Below are 20,796 nucleotides of genomic sequence, written 5' to 3' on the forward strand. Positions count from 1 at the left end.
AACACAAGATCATACGAATGGCATCTCCAGTTCAGGAACTAACCAGATACCCATATGAAGCCCAGAAGCAACAACAAAATGGTATCTTACTCTAGTTTGTTTGTTTATTTAGAACTTTTATAAACAATTCAATTAGCAACAGCTCTCAGAACAGTGTACAAGAATTAAAAAGGGAACTAAAAGCATTAGTTCTGACCAAAGCAGCTGCAAAACAGTGCCATTAAAAGCACAAGAGAAAAGAACAGTAAACATTCATGCGCACACACATACATGAATGTGTGTGCACTTGCACACAATATAATATTGAACCAGTTGTGTGCAGCAGAAACAGCTGTTCATAACAAATATGCAGCGGCTTCCACCTTCACAGAAGTCTATTAGTGGGGCAGTTAGAACACTCTCCAGACTTCAGCCATCTATTACATCATAAAGTGTGGGAGGAGTTCATTAAACCATTGCTGCGTTAAAAACAATTATATACTGGGGCTGAAATTCTTCCTTTACAGCCCTGTGGTTTTGCATGTGATGGTTACGTGCATGCTAAGCATGCAAACAGCCACATCTGAGAGCCCCTTTTTATACATGGTAAATTTAAATCCAGCACAGCTCTCAAAGTGGAACAATTGCGGCCTGTCTACTGCTGCAGTTTCTTCCAGTATAACCAAAAAATGATTCTAGCTAGCTTCCAACAAGCCTCTGGAGACAGCGAACCAGAGATGCCTCACCAGTGCCAGACTGAGGACCCTTGGGCAAGACACACTCAGCGGACTCCTTCCCTCAGCTTTTCAGCACCGTTGTCACCAGCTGCTCGTCATTCCCAGCGCTGCTACCACCTGCTGACACTGAGCGAAGAGGCAGGGGCATCTGCTGATCCTCCCTCTGAGCTGGGCTGGAGGGAAAGGCAGGTGAATAAACAGCCTGTGGTGGCGAGGAGGGGCAGCTCCAAAGGTTCTTGTCAGGAGGCCTTTACTGAGGTGTGGGCCATTGGCAGGTACCTGGGGATGTCTGCATTTGATGCCAGGCCTTCCATTCATACCACAGCTGCAATGCAACAGAGTAGGTTCTTCTATTCAGTACACAGCTGCGGACCCTGCCGCCTGGCTTCTTCTCATGACCTACCCATTCTTGCCCCTTCCACAGCTATTTCATGTCATTTTGGGCTTGGGACCTGGATACCTAAAGGAACGCCTTCTTCCATATTTGCCCTCCTGCCCCCTGAGATGGGCAGCAGAGACCCTCCTCCGGGAACCCTCCGTGAAAGACATTAGGAGGCAAAGTACCCAGAGGAGGGCTTTCTCTGCGGTGGCGCCCCGCCTATGGAATGCGCTCCCCAGAGAGGTCCACCTGGCGCCGTTGTTATTTGTTTTTCGGTGCCAGACTAAGACCTTTTTATTTAAACAATATTTTAATAACTTTTAATATCATCTATAGGTTTTACTTTGCAGCCAGGGTGAATCTGGATTTTATTTGTATTATTTGTATGGTGTTTGTTTATTTTGTGTAAGCCATCCCCAGGCTATGCGATGGGACGGCATACAAATAAATAATAAATAAATAAATAATAAATAAATTTTGGCCACCCATCCAAAATGTTCCACTTCTCCACTCAGCATCTTCCTGCCTGCATCCCAATTCCACCTATTGACCCTGGTCGGTGCCTGAAAAGCCCTTCATGGCCACATCTGATCAATCATGCGCAAATATGAGGTTTTTAACCAGGTTTTTACTCAAAGAAGAGGTTTTTTAACCAGTACTGTCATCATTTTTATGGATGTTTCAGATTGGTCTCTTCCAGGTCATCCCCATTTTCCCTCCTCAGTTCTAGCTAGTTTAGTTTGTTGCTCTTCTGAGTTTTAAAGAAAGAGATTAATGTTGAGAGAGAGAGAGAAAGAGAGAGAGAGAGAGAGAGAGAGAGAGAGAGATTATCATTATCACATTAACTTCCCAGATGGTGCAAACATCCCCGTTGGTAAACAACAGAGCTGTTGTTAATCCTGTCTCTTTTTATTCCTTCTGCTTAAGAGTTCCCTAAGAAACCACTATTGATCTACACACCTTAGGACAGTTAGCCCAGGACCTGTAGTTGTGAAGGATAATTGACCTGTTTTGCTAAGCCTTGCTAGCCTGTAATGTCAAACTATGGCAACAGAGTGCTTTGTTCAGAAGGAAGACCTTGCAAGGTACCTGCCACTGTAAACAGTGTATTAGCATTGTGGTCTTTGTTGTTGTATTCCCCCTGGCATTGAGAGTGTAAGAAGGAGTATCAGAGACTTGGATCTTTCAAAAGCTCCTCATTGGCTCAGATGAGAAATACTGCTGATAATCACCTTTGATAACATTGTCCTTGGTTAGTCATGTGCAAAATGCTGCACAGGTAGATTGCTGTTACAAAGCAAACGCTGATAGTGCCAAGCTGTATGGACTCAGATAAACAAAATCAAAAGTCACCACTGTAGATGAACAGTGATGGTGCTCTAGTCATTTATATTTACACACACACACACACACGCGCGCATGCGTGCGCGTGCGTGCGCGCGCACACACACACACACAGTGATCAGTTAGCACTATTAGTATTGCAGCGATCATAGCTAGAATCATAGAGCAGGAATTAGCACTGCCACTAACATTAGTGGTATTAACTCCTTAGTTAAGGATGAATGTTTTAGAGAGGGAAATAACCTGATGTCATCCATTGCATTTGGAGCAGTGAGTGCTATTACAGAATTATGCAATATGCAGCCACCACCAAATTTCCTGTGCAATATCAGCAGGATAGGCAATGACGGTTCCTTTTTGCACATGGGTCTCTTTTTCATCGAGATTTATTAAGTGGAAGTTCCGTAAATGCGTTTTGATTAGTTGTTAAGGCTGCAAGACTGCATCCCTTTATACATGCTCAGGTTCTGTGGACTTCAGTGGAATTGAAGCCCTGTGAGGAAATGCAGCCCTATCATTTACCTTTATCACATCACATTTCTATAAATGCAATTATTACATTGATTTTTAAATGCACAGAAGAACATAATGTATTTACCAATGCTGTATTCTGTAACTATAACAGATGCATAATATAATAAGTGCTCTTTGTGTGTATTGTATTTTGATAGACTTTGTCATACCATGGCGCTTGCTTGTTTGCGACTTTTGAGCAATGGAGCAGTAATTTGCTCTTTAGCAGGAGCGTCCAGGCTTTTCAGCCCAAGGGTCACATGTGATGCTGACACTGGACTTGGGGGCTGCATGCACAGATACATTTGTGCACGCACCAGCAACCCTGATGCACAACACTCTTTCCTTGCTGCTAGTTGGTAAAAAATAGCAATACATATGAGAGTCTATGGGGAATACAGCCACACTGCTGTGTTGGTTCATCCTGCCTTTCCACCAAACATTCAAGGTGGCTAACAGTAATAATATGTGTATTAAGAACAAAATCCAAGCTGTGTACACATAGGATAGTTAACTGCAGCAAAATTAGTTGCACTCATGGTCGCTCTTCCTACCGACTGCTGATTGCTAATCTGGGGCAGCATAGGCCAAACTTGTGACCCACCAAGCTATGGCTGCCCACTGAGTGCTCAGTAATCTTCCCAATTTGGGGTACTTGTCCAAGATAGCAAAAGCAGGGTATGTACATGGCTGGTGGGTTTTGTTCCGCTTGGTCAGTCTGCAGGTTATATAACTGGATCGTGTTGAGTGTGAGTGAAGCTCGTGCCATTTCAATATGTTGTTTGTGTCACCTTTGTGATTATTAAGTGATTGCTTGACTTTCCTGTCTTGAAAAATGTAAATGGACACATGATGAGTTGGAAAGCTGAGCCAAGTCTTGTGACTTGGGCATTCATAATTGCTAGGGGAACATACTTGTGTATCAAGTACCTTGTTGGAGGTGCGTATGCTGGTTTAGAAGAGTAGATTCATTGTAAGCAGACCAGTAGCCCTTGAATGTATGACTTGGGTATTAAAGAATGAAAGAGAGCTATTGTTCTGTATGGATGGCCAAAGCAGCAAGTACAAGGACATGCATGCATGAGAATATGAACGAGCAATGTTCAGCAGCTTTTAATATTTGAGTGCACATATTTGCCATTCTTAAACTTTCTCTGAAGTACAGAAGATTTTCAAATGAACATAGGAGTCATAGGAATGAGAAATACTTTGACACCACTGGCTTCATGTATGTCTATTTATTTATCATCTGTACTTCCCAATAAGCAAAGTTCTCTGGGCAATTTACAACAGTTCCAAAATCAGCACCATGCTACAATAGAACAACCCTAACATGGACAAAATACAAAATTAAAAACTCAGTGACATCTAAAACAAAACTGAATACAAAATTGAAAATACTTGACATAGATACCTCCATCAACTAATAAATACCCTTAGATCTCAGACCCTGCTCCACTCCTGTTATCTTACCAGCACTACCAGCCCAAGGATTAGCAGATAGGAGGTGCTTCTTGGTGCTCGTGTCCCTATGATAGAGTGGTGGTGAGAATTTGGAGAAAAAGTGGTTCCCTGGGGTTTAAACTTCCCCAGCCCACATGTGGTGTTCCCAAACTGGGTCGGACCCACATGGTTACACTAAGGTACACAAAGCACTGTGCACGTAATACAGAGTATGGCTTAGCTCTCAGAGTAAAAGATAGACATTACAACACCAGGCCCTCCCTGTGATCAAGCATTGCATGCCCAGTTCATATGTTCCTTCCCAGCAGGCATGGGGGGTGGTGTAGGGGACCACATCCTCATGTTCTTCATCGTGGCCTCTGTGCATCACACATATGGGTACTGCGCCTGCGCAGTGCCTGTGGCCGGAAGATTGATAGCTAACGGTTTGGTGGCAAAAGTCCGCTCCCCTTCCCCCTAGCAGTATATATGGAGCGGAGTGTCCGCCATTTTCCAGTCTTTGTGACCGCCGTTCATTGTGCCTCGTGCCACTTTCGCTCTTGCTCTGACCGTTTTCTCGTCTTCTCCAATTTGCGATTGTTCTCCTAATTCCAAGTTTACATCCCCGTTCTTCGCTAACTCCTGTTGTTTCTCTTCTTGTTTTTCTTGTTTACTTACTTCTTTCTAAAAAAAACCCCCAAAAATATATTATTACCCTCTGCACTATCTTCTTTTTTCCTTTTCCAACGATGGCGCAACGAGCGGCTTTCCACAAGTGCGCAGAATGTGGGTTGAAAATGTCTCCGGCAGACCCACATGACCTATGCCTTCTCTGCCTAGGAGAAGGACATAGGATGGACAAATGTGCTCACTGCCTGGCCTTCTCCCAGCCGGCCAGGAAAAATCGTGAGAACCGCCTTCGCAGGCTTCTGTGGGACCGTGCACTCCTCCAATCAGACCCACTGGTTTCTCGCCCTGTTTCAACCGCGGCTGTGGCTGCTCGCCCAGCCTCGTCTGCCCAGCTGGCTTCCTCTTCCACAGTCCCACCCTCATGACCTTCGGATGAAGGTGTGCCCACCGTGGGGGCTTGACCTCCCACCTCGCCTAAGAAGAGGCGTGAGAAACGGAAGTATAGTCTTTCTGACAAGCCGTCCAAATATAAGAAGGCTAAGAAGGACAAGACCGGGAAGCCATCCAAAAAGCCTAAGAACCCTGAGCATTTCAAGCCCCGAGACTCGCTTTCGTCGGCGCCCTCGGTCCTGACAGCCGTCACGGTACCAACACCACCAGGCCCGACAATTCAGGCAGCCATGCGAGTTACCCCTCCCAGGTCCCCTCAGCACATGGGCGAGCCAACGACGGAGCCTCTTCAAGCTCCACCTAGGGACTCGATCTCCGATGGAGAGATTTGAGATTCCCTGCCCAGGGCTAGGTCTCCACACCTATGCCCCCGGCTGGATTCGACGTGGAAGCGGAGATGTCTCCTCCTAGGAGTCGAAGAAGCTGCTTGTCCGAGCGAAGGTCCAACGAATGGTACCATCCGCAGTCGTCTTTCTATCATGGATGGGGGGACTACCATTCTGCTGGACGCTGCCTGGCTCCCAGAGGTCACTCCTCTCTGCGAGCTCCACGAGACCGCCCTACGTCCTCAGTCCCGAGACGTGCTCCCGAAGCTCCGACCAGGGAGAGCAGTCGATCCTTCTCGCCGGCAGGGTCTTCCTCCACCGCCCCCCCATACTATGGGGTTGATTCTGATGACTCCGAATCGACCTCTCCAGATATCACGGTGACCTCCCAGGGCCCTGGGTCTCCCGACGAATCCCACATTTCTTTCGCAGAGCTGATGTCACGTCTGGTCCAGTCGCTGGAAATGGATGCCATACAGCGACATGGCCCCAGTACCGACAAATTTTACGATGTCGTCCATGAGGAGCAATTGATGTCGATAGTCTTGCCGCTCATTACCACCTTGCGGCAAGCTATGATCCAACCGTGGGACCTCCCTGCCCATCCGCAACCTACTTTTAGGAGGTATGAAGCCATGTACCGGGTTCAGGAGGAGGACATTCCATTCTTCCTCCGTCATCCTAAACTGAACTCGGTCGTGGTGGAGTCCTCCCAGGGCAGGAAAGTGAGGGGTCACACCGTGCCCAGAGATAAAGAAGGGAGAAAAATTGATACCCTAGCTCGCCAAGTCTATGTGGCCTCTGGGCTCGGCTTGAGAATATCAAATTATGAGGTGACACTAGCTCGGTACCAGTACTTCATTATGCAATGCCTCAACAACGTGCTTTCCACTCACCAGGGTGACCTTGCAAAAGTCTTTGTGAAGGAGGCCATGCAGGTTGCGGTGCAACAACTCTCTACCACCTGACACCATGTGGACACGGACTCCAGGGCCCTGGTTGGTGCCGTCTCCCTCTGGAGGCACGCGTGGCTACGCAACTGCAACTTTCCGGAGGAGACGAAGAGGCGCATAGAGGAGATGCCCTTCGACGGGTACGGGCTCTTCCATTCCCGAACTGATCACAAGCTCAAAAAGATCCACAAATCCAGGATGGCGGCTCGGCGGATGGAGCTTCAGCTCCAAACACAGCATAAGTGGGCTTGGGCCCGTCCACCCTACCGGCAACCCTATTAATCCAGACAGCAACCACAACACCAGCAGCAGCAACAACAACAATACCATCGTCAACAGCCGCCACAACGTTACCAACAGGGCTGTTGCTGCTTTGAGGGCAACAGGAGACAACATTGACGGGACAGGCAAACCATTCCTCTGCTTCCTACTCCACCCACCCCTCTCTCATTTGGGGACCGGCTGAAAGGCCGACTCCCCATTTGGGAGTCCATCAGATCTGATCTGTGGGTGTTATCCATCATTCAACACGGTTATCGGATAGAATTCAACGTCCTTCCTCCTTCGAGCCCAATCCAGGTCACTCCATGTTCACCTGCATTGCTCGACGAAGTTCGACATCTTCTCCCCAAAGGAGCGATTCATCAACTAGCTCTAACAGAGGGACCGCATGGATTCTAGTCAAGATATTTTACGGTCCCGAAGCGGGATGATGGTCTTCGTCCAATACTGGACTTACAAAACATCAATAAGTTCATCACAACAAAAAAATTCAGGATGTCCACCCTTCAAAATATCCTACCATTGCTGAGGAGAGAGGACTGGTTCCCCTCACTGGACTTAAGGAACACCTATTTCCACATATCAATCCATCCATGTCAGCCATTTCCTCTGTTTTGCTGTTGCGTCTGAAATTTTTGAATTTATGGTACTACCCTTTGGACTAGCCACCACTCCGAGAGTTTTTACAAAGTGCATGGCCCCTGTCTGTGCCTTTCTACGACTCCGAGGTGTTCAAATCTATCCGTACCTCGATGATTGGTTGCTAGTCTCCCAGACCAGAGAAGGACTTCTTGCCTTGATACATACTACCTGTCCTCTGCTGCAAGACCTTGGACTTTGCATTAACACCGAGAAATCTTCTCTTGTTCCTGTACAGATGATCACTTTCATCGGAGCCCATCTGGATTCCACTTTGGCAAAAGCCTTTCTCCCATGGGACAGACAGCAGACCCTTGCTCGACACATCTATCAAATGCGACGAGATAGGATGGTTCCTGCCCGATCCATCTTGGGACATATGGCTGCGTCAGTTGCCGTTGTCCCTCATGCCAGGCTCCAACTTCGTCCTCTTCAACTTTTCTTCAACAAAATGTTCAGGCCTCAAACGGACTTACCGACAAAGTTACTTTGGATCCCATCATCTGTTCTTCACTCGCTGCTATGGTGGAGAATCCCAGCCAACCTATCAGTTGGGGTTCCATTTTGGCCCCGGTGCCCTTCAGTGACTCTCGGTACTGATGCATCCCTACTGGGATGGGGGGCTGTGTGTTCCAGTCTTCGCACCCAAGGCATGTGAAATCGACAGGAATCTGGGAACCATATCAATTTCCTGGAACTCCTAGCAGTTTTTAAGGCCCTGTGTTTGTTCGAGGACGTTCTTCGGCATCAAGTCATTCAGATAATTTCGGACAATATTGCTACGGTCTTTTATCTGAACAAACAAGGAGGGACAAAGTCACCACCTGTCAGAACAGGGTATGTGAGACTTTTTGCTCGAGAGCAGGAATCGGACAAGGGTCATCAGGGAATGCCTTTATGATCCCTTGGAACAATATGAATTTTTACACTTTCCCTCCGATCCCCTCATTATGAGAGTACTATCGAAGATAATCTACAATGGGGCCACAGGACTGTTGATAACTCCATGGTGGCCATGTCAAGCATGGATTTTGATGCTTCTTCACGTTTCTCAGGGAGAATATCGTCAACTCCCACAAGTTCCGTATCTCATCACCCAGCAAGAAGGCACAATTCGCCATCTGGACTTGACATTGCTGAAATTGACAGCCTGGCGAATTCGATAGCAGTCGGCGCCGATTCGCTACTGACGTTATCTTCACGTTCTACGGATCCTGTCCCCGGATCCGACGCATTGCGCCATGCCTTGCATCCATCTGCCATCCATCTGTCTTCGAATCCAATGGATGTTCCATCGGGTTCGATGCAGTTTCACCCGGACATCCAACGCATTCTCGATTCTGTGCTAAGGCCGTCAACTCGAAAGTCATATGCGGCCAAGTGGCGACAATTCTCTATCTTTGCCGAGTCTCGCTCGTTTCTTCCACATTCTGCATCTATAGACCACATTCTCTAGTTCCTTTTAGAACTCCATCATTCCGGACTTAAGCCATCTTCCATAAAAGTGTACATGGCAGCAGTTTCCTACTAGCTGGGTACAGTTCAAGGCTCCTCCATCTTCTCTCAACCACTGATAAAAAGATTCCTCAAGGGGCTGCATAACCTTCATCTGACGATTAGGCCGGTTATGCCTACTTGGAGCCTATCAGTGGTGTTACAAGCTCTAACAAGACCTCCTTTCAAACCCTTGGCGACGATAGATCTTCGTCTTGTTTCTTGGAAAACAGCATTCCTGGTAGCGGTTACATCAGCTCAGAGAGCTCGTGAACTCTGTCCTCTCAGGGTGGACCCTCCGTATCTGAATTTCTACAGGGAGAAAGTGGTTCTACGTATGGACCCCTCTTTTCTTCCCAAAGTGGCTACTTCCTTCCACTTGGGTCAGGAGATTGTCTTGTCTGCCTTTTTTCCATCTCCGTCGAATCCAATTGAGAGAACCTTGCATATGCTCGATTTTCGGCACCGCCTAGCCTTTTATAGATCAAGGACTGAGTCTATTCGACATTCCACTAAACTCTTCGTCAAGTGCTCTGAGCAAAATCAAGGTTTTCCAGTTACCCCTCAGAGACTCTCTAAGTGGATAGTCCAAACCATTACTCTTTCCTATCAATTGGCCAAGATGGACTTACCTACAATCCCAAGAGGCCATTCTACTAAAGCTGTAGCTGCTTCTTCAGCTTTCGCGTTGGGAGTTCTGATTGACGATGTCTGTAGGGCTGCCACCTGGGCCACTCCATGTACATTTGCAAAGCATTATCGGCTGGATGTCCGTGCTAGGCAGGACTGTTCCTTTGGCAGAGCCGTTCTTTCAACAATTCTTCGTTGATGACACCTTCCCTCCTTCCAGTCTGGATAAGCTTGCTAATCTACCCATATGTGTGATGCACAGAGGCCACGACGAAGAAAAGCAGGTTGCTTACCTGTAACTGATGTTCTTCGAATGGCCATCTGTGCAGTCACACAACCCACCCACCGGCCCCACTCGGTGTCATTGGGTGGTGTTGTTTTCGGTACTGTGTTACTCTTGCTCTCAGTACCTACACAATATTTTTTCTTCTTGTCGATAAAAAAAAATTAAAATTAAACAAATTAAATTATACTTAGTTACCATTTGTTTCTTAGAGAGCCAACGTCCGGTCTGTCAAAGACTGGAAAATGGCGGACACTCCGCTCCATATATACTGCTAGCGGGGAGGGGAGCGGAGTTTTCCCGCCAAACCGTTAGCTATCAATCTTCTGGCCACAGGCACTGTGCAGGCGCAGTACCCATATGTGTGACTGCACAGATGGCCCTCGAAGAACATCAGTTACAGGTAAGCAACCTGCTTTTCCAAATGGTTCCCATGAGCTTTGCTTCTTAGCCAAGATTTCAGCCCTGATCTCCCCAGTCCTATGCAACATGCCACCCAAAGTACTAGGCTTGGTCTTTGTTGATCTGAAAGACTCTGCACTGCTTCGATACTCTGGAGGCTCCAATCCTTCCTTCTTTGCCTTATTATGTTTCGCTTTCTTTGAATTTCTCACTAATTGGAAAGTGTTTACTCGACATCCTCTTAAATCCCTTGTACTTCTAAGAACTGCTAAGGTTGCAAGATAAATACATTTGAGACTGCATGATAATCTAGGCAAACTTCATTTGTAGGCTTAGCTGGTGACATTGCTCCTAATAAGAAGAAAAGCCAACTTTTTAAAGAAATCATTAATTGTTCTGTATCAGGCAAGCGCATTGTAAGCCAAGTGGAGATATACTCACACTTTTCCCCTTCTCTGTCAGAGTGACAATTGGTATAAACAGAGAAAGCATGAAATAACCAAATTTTGGTTTGCTCAACTGAAATTGTGGTGCTAAATTTGTGAGAAATACCTAACATATGGGCATTGGAGCAAGGCAGCAACAATACATAAAATAGCTAGATTTAAACCATATTCCAGATCTTCAGTAGCTACCATTTGGCAATGAACATTGACTTTATGTGGCTTTACACAAATACACTATAGCCGAACCTGGTTACTTGAACTCAATTTAGGCAGAATTAGTTTTGATTTGACATCAGTCAAAGGGGAATGCCTGTTTGCCAACGGTAGAGCTTTGCTTGCCAAAGGTAGCAGGCTTGATACCTGGCATCACCTAGCAGGGCTAGTAAAGAATCCTGCCTGAACCCTGGGAAACCACTGTCAGCAAGTGCTGATTATACTGGGGTGAGATGGATCAAGGGACTGGCTTGGTATAAAGATAGCTAACTGTGATGACTAACCTTTTCTGGATCAGGGCCACCATCTGGGGCTTTAATTACAGAAATACTAATCAAGCAGATGTGTCATCAGGGAGAAACAAGGAAATGCACTGCAACAAACAGGTGTATATGTTTAAGAGTGGACCTTAAAGTTGTTCTCACAGAGTCAAGGAGCACACTTAGGAATTTTGCTGTGCTAGTCAGATGTCAGGGAAGGAGGCTGGAAAGGTAGGTTTCTTCCACTATAGTTAAAGTGCATCATGGGATGTTAAAATCTTATGGAAAACCCTTCCATATTCACTTCAGGACAAACTATGGATAAACAGACTATAGGATCATGACTGTACAGCCGTAATATGTCCATAAAGGCATATAATCTGTGCTCAGATTGGTTTCCTTATAAATAAGGGACCGGGTGCAGATACTTAGAATATACCCATAGAATATACCTAAGTATATTCATACTTAGAATATACCCATTGAAGCCATGACTATCTCTAGTCCCACTGATTTCAGTGGGTCTCCTGTTCATTTGGATCCAACACAAGGCATATGACTTCTGGATCTCCATTTTGTGACTGTGTTTCTATCCACTTGGCCCAAAAATAAGGGAGAGATAGATACAATTATTGAAGCATTCAATCAAGATTCAGTTGTCAGGCATTTCTAAAACTGTAATACTTCAGTCATCTTTTTAAAACAAATGAAAATGATAAGTTAAACTCACAGACTGGTTGTTCAGCATATAGATATATGTTAAAGCTATGAAAGAAAGGTCATGAGTAGACACTAATTGCTACATTTTATTTTTGGCAGGTGGTGCAAGTCCTTCTATTACTCCAGCCAAATCCCCTTTGGTTGTGCAGAGTGGCCAAGAGTTACGTCTGTGGTGCAATGATGATGGCCCCGTGACCTGGATTATTCAGAATGCAGATCCATCGGCAAGGCGAAAGAATGTAAAATACAAGGAGCTTTACATAAATAAATCAGCACCCAGAGACACAGGAACATATACATGTAAAAATAGAGAAAACTTGAACAGCTCCATTTATGTGTTTGTTAAAGGTAACCCAATGCCTTTATTTTATCCCTTTTTTTTATCTCAAGAGGACATTCTCTGAAATCTTACTTAGAGATGTGAGATCTGCACTTAGAGATGTGATGCTGGAAATTTGTTCAGCTTGTTTGAGCTTGTTGGACTTTCCAATCTAATAATCGAAAGTGGGCCAAATCAGGTTTTTCTGCAGACTTCTATATTTAAGATGGGCCATGGTTTAAACATTTAAAAATCAGTTATTTGTGCAAACTGGAAGTCAGAAACTACATAATTCTGGCACAATTTGTGCAAATCATGCTAGAACTGCATGGTTTCTGTCTTGTCTTAAAGACAGAAGTCTGCAAACTGGCTCAGTTCACCCAACAATGAATGTGCTAGGACAATGTTCTGGACAATGAATCCAGAATCTGAGGAGGGGGTGAATCATGAAAATCCATTTTTGACCTCCCATTGAATTCCTCCTAAATCCTTAACTACATTCCATGTTGCTGTTTACTCTAAGGTTGATATGATACCTATATGAATGCTTAGGCATTTGCTCACCGTGATATATGCTTTTTTGAGCAAATGCTTGTGATGGGTGACACCACACTCAAGAAGTTGCTTCAAGAAGCATTGGAACTTGGGGCCAAATACATAGTATGTTCAATGTATATTTCTGCAATGCACACTCATCTCCATAATTGTGGCAAGGGTGGGGGAGAAATGTAGCTTTGATGTGTAGCCATGGTGAGGGTTTTGGATCAGAGACCTTCATTGTGAAATTGGTTTACTGCAACGAAATTATGCGATCCCATTTTTGGGCAAGATAAGAGTCCTCTGCATCTCTGCTCATTTTTTATCCCCGATCCAGTGGCTACAGAGCATAATGTTACATCTGCTGTCTTTCGTCTTTTCCAGGATCATCAGGCACAGTTTCTTCTCATTATCTGTTGATGAAAAGTCCCATAGTGTCTGTGAAGAAAGACCTGCTCTGTAATTTTCCCGGGGGATGGGGGACATTTTAGAAATGAGAACTGTTTGATTTCTTTGTGGCTGTTTGCATATGACAACATTTGCAGTTAAGGTGACACAAGGTTGAATGATATCTGAGTTCATACTGTAGTGTTAGATTGGTGATGGCCAGCGCACACATGCAAGTACTCAAGCAAGGTTGTAGCGATGAAATGATGCAGAACGGAAACTTGTTTTGAATGACATTGCTTGAACAGAGATATAGGAGGAAAGACTTAGACTGAAGTACGTGTATGTTGCACACTTGCCTCTGGGTAGCTCCAGTCTGTCGCCACATTCCTAAATTTGGAAGACTAGTAAGACTTGAGCTCCTGTAACTATGTTCTAAAACATTAGCTATGGGATTTATGTTGGGCAACATGTCTCCAAAGATTCCCCTTTGAGACATGATTGTTCTTGTTGCTGATGCCTCTCTCCCTGAGAAGATTGGAAAGATGCCCATGTGAGGCTCAGGTCTCTCAAGACAAACATTAAGGGAGCTGAGGAACTGGAGTCTGATTTTTAATGAGTCCTCTGGTGCTGTCTGCAGCTGTTCTGTGGGTCATGATGATGCTAAAGAGATTTTTGGAAGCACCACCAAAAGTGAATTGACATGCTTTGCCAGAACATCCATAATCCCGTCACTGCCAACACTTAAGAGCTGGTTAGTGCATACATGTGCTGGTTAGTGCACACAGATGACTTTATTTCTCATGGAAAGAAGCTACATTGGCATTGTGAGATTATTGCAAACATTTAATTGTCTTAGATCTATAATACTTCTTTCACACATTTAAATCTTCTAGTGATGAGCCTGCACGTCTGAATCCATTGACAGTTTTGTCTGAATTCCAGTGCTTTCTGGCACTTTATCCCTAGGGAAGATTATCACATTTTGGAGTAACCAAGAATTAAATTGATTCTCTGGACTAATTGTCAGAACGCTCAAAAGGTATAAGAACTGTTTCCTGTGTTCCTAGAGCAAGGGGGATGCTGTTCCCCTGGACAGACAATGTAGAAAGATCCTAAATGAATGCTGTTTCACTCCAAGGGCCTGCATAATGTTGGACCATCTTGCATATTCTGTCTGTCCTGGCTGATTCCATCAACCTTGTTTAGTATGTTGTATCATTTATTAGTGTGGTGTACAAGGAGGCACCAACCACACCACATGAGTAGTGCATGACTCAGGCTTTACTCAGTCTGCTTTACCTCACAAAGACTTATTTCAGAAGATATGGCCCAGAGATTCCTGGAAGTGATGGGAGTTCCGGTGTGGGCATAAAGCACCTCTTCCTTTAGAAGGCTTTCTCATTTATGGCGGGAACAGCGTTATGCATGCAAATGGATATATTATGAAACTATTGGCAAAGACTGAGAATCCCACTCATGCAAACTGCCTGCCAGGTGGAGTGGATTCAGGACTATGGATTTTGGATGCTGGTTTTAAGGTGTTTTGAGGATTGCAGCAATAGAATTGGACTTTGCTGTAAGCCTAAGAATTTTCATTAAGATTCTGTTCTATAGAGCAGGATTAAATGTCTGATCTTATGACACTTTCCAAAGAAATTCCCTTTTGTGAATGAGATGGGAAAGCTATTCATGGTAATGAACTAGAGTGTGACTTTTATTGAGCAGGCAACAATTTCATACTAAAATTTAAACAAGTGAAAGGAAGCTGAACTATAATGGGAATTTTAATACTGTGTATTAGTTTTCCTTCTTAGAGTTTGCTGGCACATAATAGGATGAATTGGTAAGGGTAAGCCTAATAATTAATGCATTTCCATATCTATGTAAAAAAAAATCTGTAATGGCCTCCTGGTGACCTAAAAATAGCTCATTGATTTCCAGGAAGTAAAAATACGGTTTTAGTATTTCCTTAGGTCTCCACCATCTGCAAATAGTGAGCAACGTTTTATAAGCCAATTCCTGGAGAAAAAACTCAATACAGTAGTTAAGGCCACTAATTTAGTGGACATTCTTCATGGGCCTTGGAAATAAAATTGTGGTATTTCCCCAAAGCAGTCAACTATCTGGTCCTGGGATTTGGTCTTCTACCACACTAGAGTAAAATCATACAAGAAGGCTTTCATCAGCAACTTGTGATTCTAGGATCTGCTGATTAGCTTGCAAGAGGAAAACCCCAGATGGGAGTAGGCTGGCTGTAACATCCATATCACAGCATTTTAGGCCTGGAGGGAACCTTGGAAGGCATCTAGTTCTGTAGCAGGACGCTGCACAGATGACTCTGCACAGATGACCATCTAGCCTAAAGAATCATAGTGAAGAGTCAGTGTGGAGTAGTTAGACTTGAACTGGGAAATACAAGTTCTAGTTCCTCTTTGGCCATGAGTGACTGAATTAGTCACTGGCTCTCAGCCTAACCTGCCTAACAGGGTTGTTGTTCTGAGGATAAAATGGAGACCAGGAAAATCCAATAAGTTGCCTTGGATTCCTTGCGAGAAGAAAAAAGATGGGGTATAAATGTAATGGAATGCATTAAATTAATCGTTTGTGAGAATATCAAATGAGTAGAGAAGTAGAGCAGCCTTCCCCAGTTTGTCACCCTTTAGATGTTTTGAATTTAAACTTCAATCAGCCTTAACCAGCATAGCCAGTGGTTGGGAATCTTGGGAATAGCTGAATAAAACATCTGGAGGGCATCAGATTGGGAAAGGCTAATGAGGAGAGGCGTATGACACAGATGCGGAGAAAAGTTTAATGAGGCTCAGAAGAATGTGCCCTGCTGATGGGGATCCATTAGCTAGTATAGCCATGCATTTCTTTCAGTGCCTTTGTCCAAGTCATAAAATTTTTGTGGTACCCTTGGAAGGGAATTTATAAAATAATATTCGGTGGCAGTCACAGCAAAGTGTGCTGTAGCAGAGTTTTTCAATTAGACAGGAAAGGATTGAAATGATAATTAAAAATTGGAGCGATTCTTTTGTGCAGGGTTCTTAATTACCCATTTAAAAAGCAGACCATTTTCATAGTGCAGTAAAATTCAAACTTGGCAAGTACATATCTTGTGAATTCTTCCACATTTGTACAAACACTTTGTAGAAATGGGGAATCACAAGGGACCAGGAGGTAACCAGATCCAACCCCTGAATGGTACCGTTCATGCATCAGTCATCACTGCCCTCTCTTTCAAAGGACCATACCTTTGAGTATTGGATGCTACCAGCAAGCAACAGAGAGTGGATATTGCCTTGCTGCTCCGCTTGTGAATATCCTCCTTTGTGCACTGGGCACCCCACTATAATTCATTCAACATGCAATATTGGATAAGATTGATCTTTGTGTTCTCAGTGTTAAACAGGACATTCCACAAGCTGGTAAGATGCAGTGCTGGACGGGTAGCTTCAAATCAATTGAAACATCAAGGCTAAGAGTATTCAGTCACTTTAATCAGATATAATCACTTTGATTAGATTACTTAAATTCATTTTAATGCTTTATCCCTTAGATCAGTCTTCACCAACCTGTTTTAGACTCAAGCTCCCCATCATCTGTCACAATAAGTTGTGCTGGCCAAGGCCGAAGGGAGTGGTAATCTAGGGCAGTCACCTTCAACTTGTTCCTCTTCAGTGCTTGGGACTACAACTCTCATCATCACCACCTGTGATCTATTCCTAAGTTCCTACCATTTTTGTTCTCCCTTACCATCTCCCTTACCTGTTGTTTTCACCCTCCTTTTTCCTTTGTTCACACCTTTTTCCATTTTATCCCTTTTCACATTTCTCCTTTCCTCTTTTCTCCTTCCTGTCCAGAACACCCATCAGTCCCTCTCCCTGCATGTGCTAGGTCTATCTGTTCTTTACCATCATGGCTGAGACAAGGACGTGCCTTCAGGATAGAGCTGGACCTGTTTGGTGTGGCAGTAGCACTGGTGGTAGAGCCTTTTAAGAGAAGGCAAACTTGCTGGGTGGAGAGATGGATGGGTGCATGCATTTATTTAATTCTTATTTCAAATCTTTCAGGAGAGTAAGTATTATTACAAATACTTGTGAGGAACCCAAGGCAGCTTACATAGCTCCATTTTATCCTCACAACAACAATCCTAAACTCCACAAAACAACAAAGCATCCATCCTTCTCTCTTGCTTTCATCAGCACCAAGTCATCCAAACATATTCTTCATTCTGAGCTATTCATTCATGAGGGACTGTTATGTTAAAAACTCACTACTTTTGCCAAGGTGCAGCTTTTCCCAATTTTTCTTGGGAGATGTTTACAAATGCCTCCCTCAAAACTCCCTTCTTGGCAATTTTTCATAGTCACCATAAAAGGCTAAAATCAGTGAAAGGTTTCATGGAATTATAAGTAAAACATGTGGAGAACTATGGGCTGTCCTCACATGGTATTGCTTATCCTGCATTGGTGCAAAATGTTGAGTTTATATCTAAAGAATATGTATATGGTGAAAGCAACCACACCATTCTTGAATTCTCTATTAAGGGAATGGCAAATGTCTGTGGCAGCCAATCACACATCCTTGACTTCAGAAGGGTCAATTTTAAGCAATTCAAGTAAGTGATAAGCAAATTCTCCTGGCAGCTCTCCCTAAAGGAGAGGGGCATCCATTAGGAATGGGAAATCTTAAAGAAAATCTTAAATCAGAACAACTAAACCCAACAAAGAATATAATAGAAAACTAGCAAACCGCCCTCTCCTCGTGGCTCCACAAAAAGTTAAGAGACATCTCAAGCTAAGGGGAACATGTACAGAAAGTGGAAAGGAGGTGAATTCTCAAAAGAAGAGTGTAAGCAGACAGTGAAGAGTGATGCAGTCAGAAAGGCTAAAGTGAGTTACAAACTGAGACTTGCGAGGTATGCTAAAAATAAGCCTTCTACAGCTATGTACAAAATAAAAGACAAACAAAAGAGAGGTATACAGCAGCTCATTGAGGGCAGCAAAAAGATAACATGCCAAGGAAAAGGCAGAGGTGCTCAACTCCTCCTTTGGCTCAGTCTTCTTCCACAAAAGAATGTGCAGCCTGCCTACAGAAGAGGAAATGCAAAATGAAAGGGAAAGATGGCAGCCTAAGATCAACAGACAAATGGTCAAGTAGCACCTTGAATAGCCAGAAGCATTCAAATATCTAGGACCTGAGACACTCCATACTAGAATATTAAAGAAACTGACACAATAGCTCTCTGAGGCACTATATATAATATTTGAGAAATCTTGGGAGAACGAGGGAAGCGCCAGATGACTGGAGGAGAGCTGATGTGGTCCCCATCTACAAGCAAGGGAAGAAAGATGCATGAGGGAATTATAGACAAGTCAGCCTAACTTCAATCCTTGGGAAATTTCTGGAGCAAATCATTTAAAAAATCAAATCTTGAGGAAAATATAGTGATACAATCCAACACAGTTTTCTTAAGAATAAGTCATGTCAAACCAACCTAGTCTCATTCTTCAACTGGGTTACCACCCAAATGGACAGAGGAAACACAAGGACATTATTTACTTTGACTTTAGCACTTTAGCAAAGCCAACAGCGTGCCCCATCCTAATACATACATTAGCAAAATGTGGTCATGACAGAACTACTATTAGGTGAATTCACAACTGGCTTCAAAATAGGTCACAGAGTCATCATCACTGGGAGCTTCTCAACCTGGAGAGAGGCAATAAGTGGGGTACCACAGGGCTCAGTCCTGGAACTGGTACTCTTCAACATCTTTATTAATGATCTAGATGAGGAAACCCAGGGAACAATAAATAAATTTTCAGACAATACTAAACAGGGTAGAATAGTGAACACCCTGAAAGACAGAAGAACCTCCAGGCCTAAACAAGCTTGAATGCTGGGCAGAAAACAACAGAATGAAATTCAACAATGACAAATGCCAAGTTCTCCACCTTGGCAAAAATAAAATTAATTAAATTTTAAAAATCAGATGCATCAATACAAAATGGAGAATACTTGGCTCAACACTACTGAGAGTGAAAGGGACCTTGGAGTTGTTGTAGAATACAAGCTAAATATGAGCCAGCAAAAAAAGGCAAACTATTTTGGAATACATGATTAAAGATACCATTTTCAGAAATAGAGAACTGCTCATTTTCCTCTACTCTGCATAAGTCAGATCTCACCTGGAATACAGCCTTCAGTTTTGGGTACCAAGATTTAAAAAGGAGACTGGTAATCTGGAGAGGGTTCAAAGGAGGGCAACAAAGACAGTACAGGACCTGGAAAATAAGATGATGAGAGGCTGAAAGAACTGGGCCTGTTCAGCCTTGGAAAAAGAAGGATATGAGGTTACATGATAGCACGCTCCAGGTACCTCAAAGGCTTTCACAGAGGAGGAGGAAAGACCTATTCTCATTCATCCCAGATTGTAGGACACGGAACAGTGAACTTAAACTATAGTACACCAGGTGCAGGCTAGACACAAGAAATAATTTCCTCACTGTAAGAGCAATACGACAATGGTACCAACTGCTAAGAGAGGTTGTGTGCTTTTCCATACTAAAGACATTCAAGAAGAAACTAGTTATCTGAGTGGGATGGTATAACTGGTCTTCTGCACTAGCAGGGGTTACACTCGATGGTCTTCTTGGTCACTTCCAATCCAACTAATCTATGATTCTGTGAATGACTCACATACACATACTCGGGGATTATTGTGTAAATTACAATTTAATCAACCAGGCAAAAGAAAGGTTGGCTTTTCTTTTTCAGATGCCATGTTCTACCTATGATCTATTTACATACTTAGGTGAAAGATGATGTGCTAATATATAGTTTTCTATAAAATTATTTTTATTTCTTCCATTACAGATCCAAATGTCCTGTTCTTTCATGAGTCTCTCGCTTTTGCGACAGAAGACAGCGATGTTCTTATTGAATGTCCAGTGACAGATCCAGATATTTCAGGTTTCACTTTGAAAAGGTGTCAGGCCAAACCTCTGCCTGAGAATATGCTGTTAGTTCCTGATCCACAGAAAGGAATTACCATCAAAAATGTACAAAGATCATTTCTAGGTTGCTACCGGTGCCTAGCACAACAAAATGGAGTTGAGAAAGAATCAGACAACATTTATCTTGACGTGAGGCCAGGTAATACAGTTCATTTGGATAAGAATATCTTGTAAAGCAGCCTTCTCCAACTTGGTGATCTCTGAAGATGTTAGATTGCACTTCCCATCATCCCCATCCAGCATCACCATGGATCATGCTGTCTGGGCATAAGGGGAATTATAATTCAATATATCTAGAGGGTACTGTGTCAGGAAAGGCTACACTGAAGACATCCTCCTGGTGTATATAAGATTACACATTAACAAGAGTAATATAATTCAATAATTATTTCATGTTAATGGTAC

The 20,796-nt window shown here is 43.7% G+C and overlaps 1 protein-coding gene across 1 annotated transcript in view; it reads left to right on the forward strand.

Annotated features, from left to right (window-relative positions):
* The window catches only part of KIT (KIT proto-oncogene, receptor tyrosine kinase), a 76,605-nt gene that overhangs the window by 20,114 nt on the left and 35,695 nt on the right, over positions 1-20,796 (forward strand). Inside the window, exons 2-3 of the mRNA XM_044418061.1 lie at positions 12,223-12,471; positions 20,252-20,530. Coding sequence (XP_044273996.1) covers positions 12,223-12,471; positions 20,252-20,530 — 528 coding nt within the window. The remainder of the gene's footprint in view (positions 1-12,222; positions 12,472-20,251; positions 20,531-20,796) is intronic.

The sequence above is a fragment of the Varanus komodoensis genome, unplaced genomic scaffold (assembly GCF_004798865.1).
Source record: "Varanus komodoensis strain SLA01 unplaced genomic scaffold, ASM479886v1 scaffold9, whole genome shotgun sequence".
Classification (NCBI taxonomy): domain Eukaryota; kingdom Metazoa; phylum Chordata; class Lepidosauria; order Squamata; family Varanidae; genus Varanus; species Varanus komodoensis.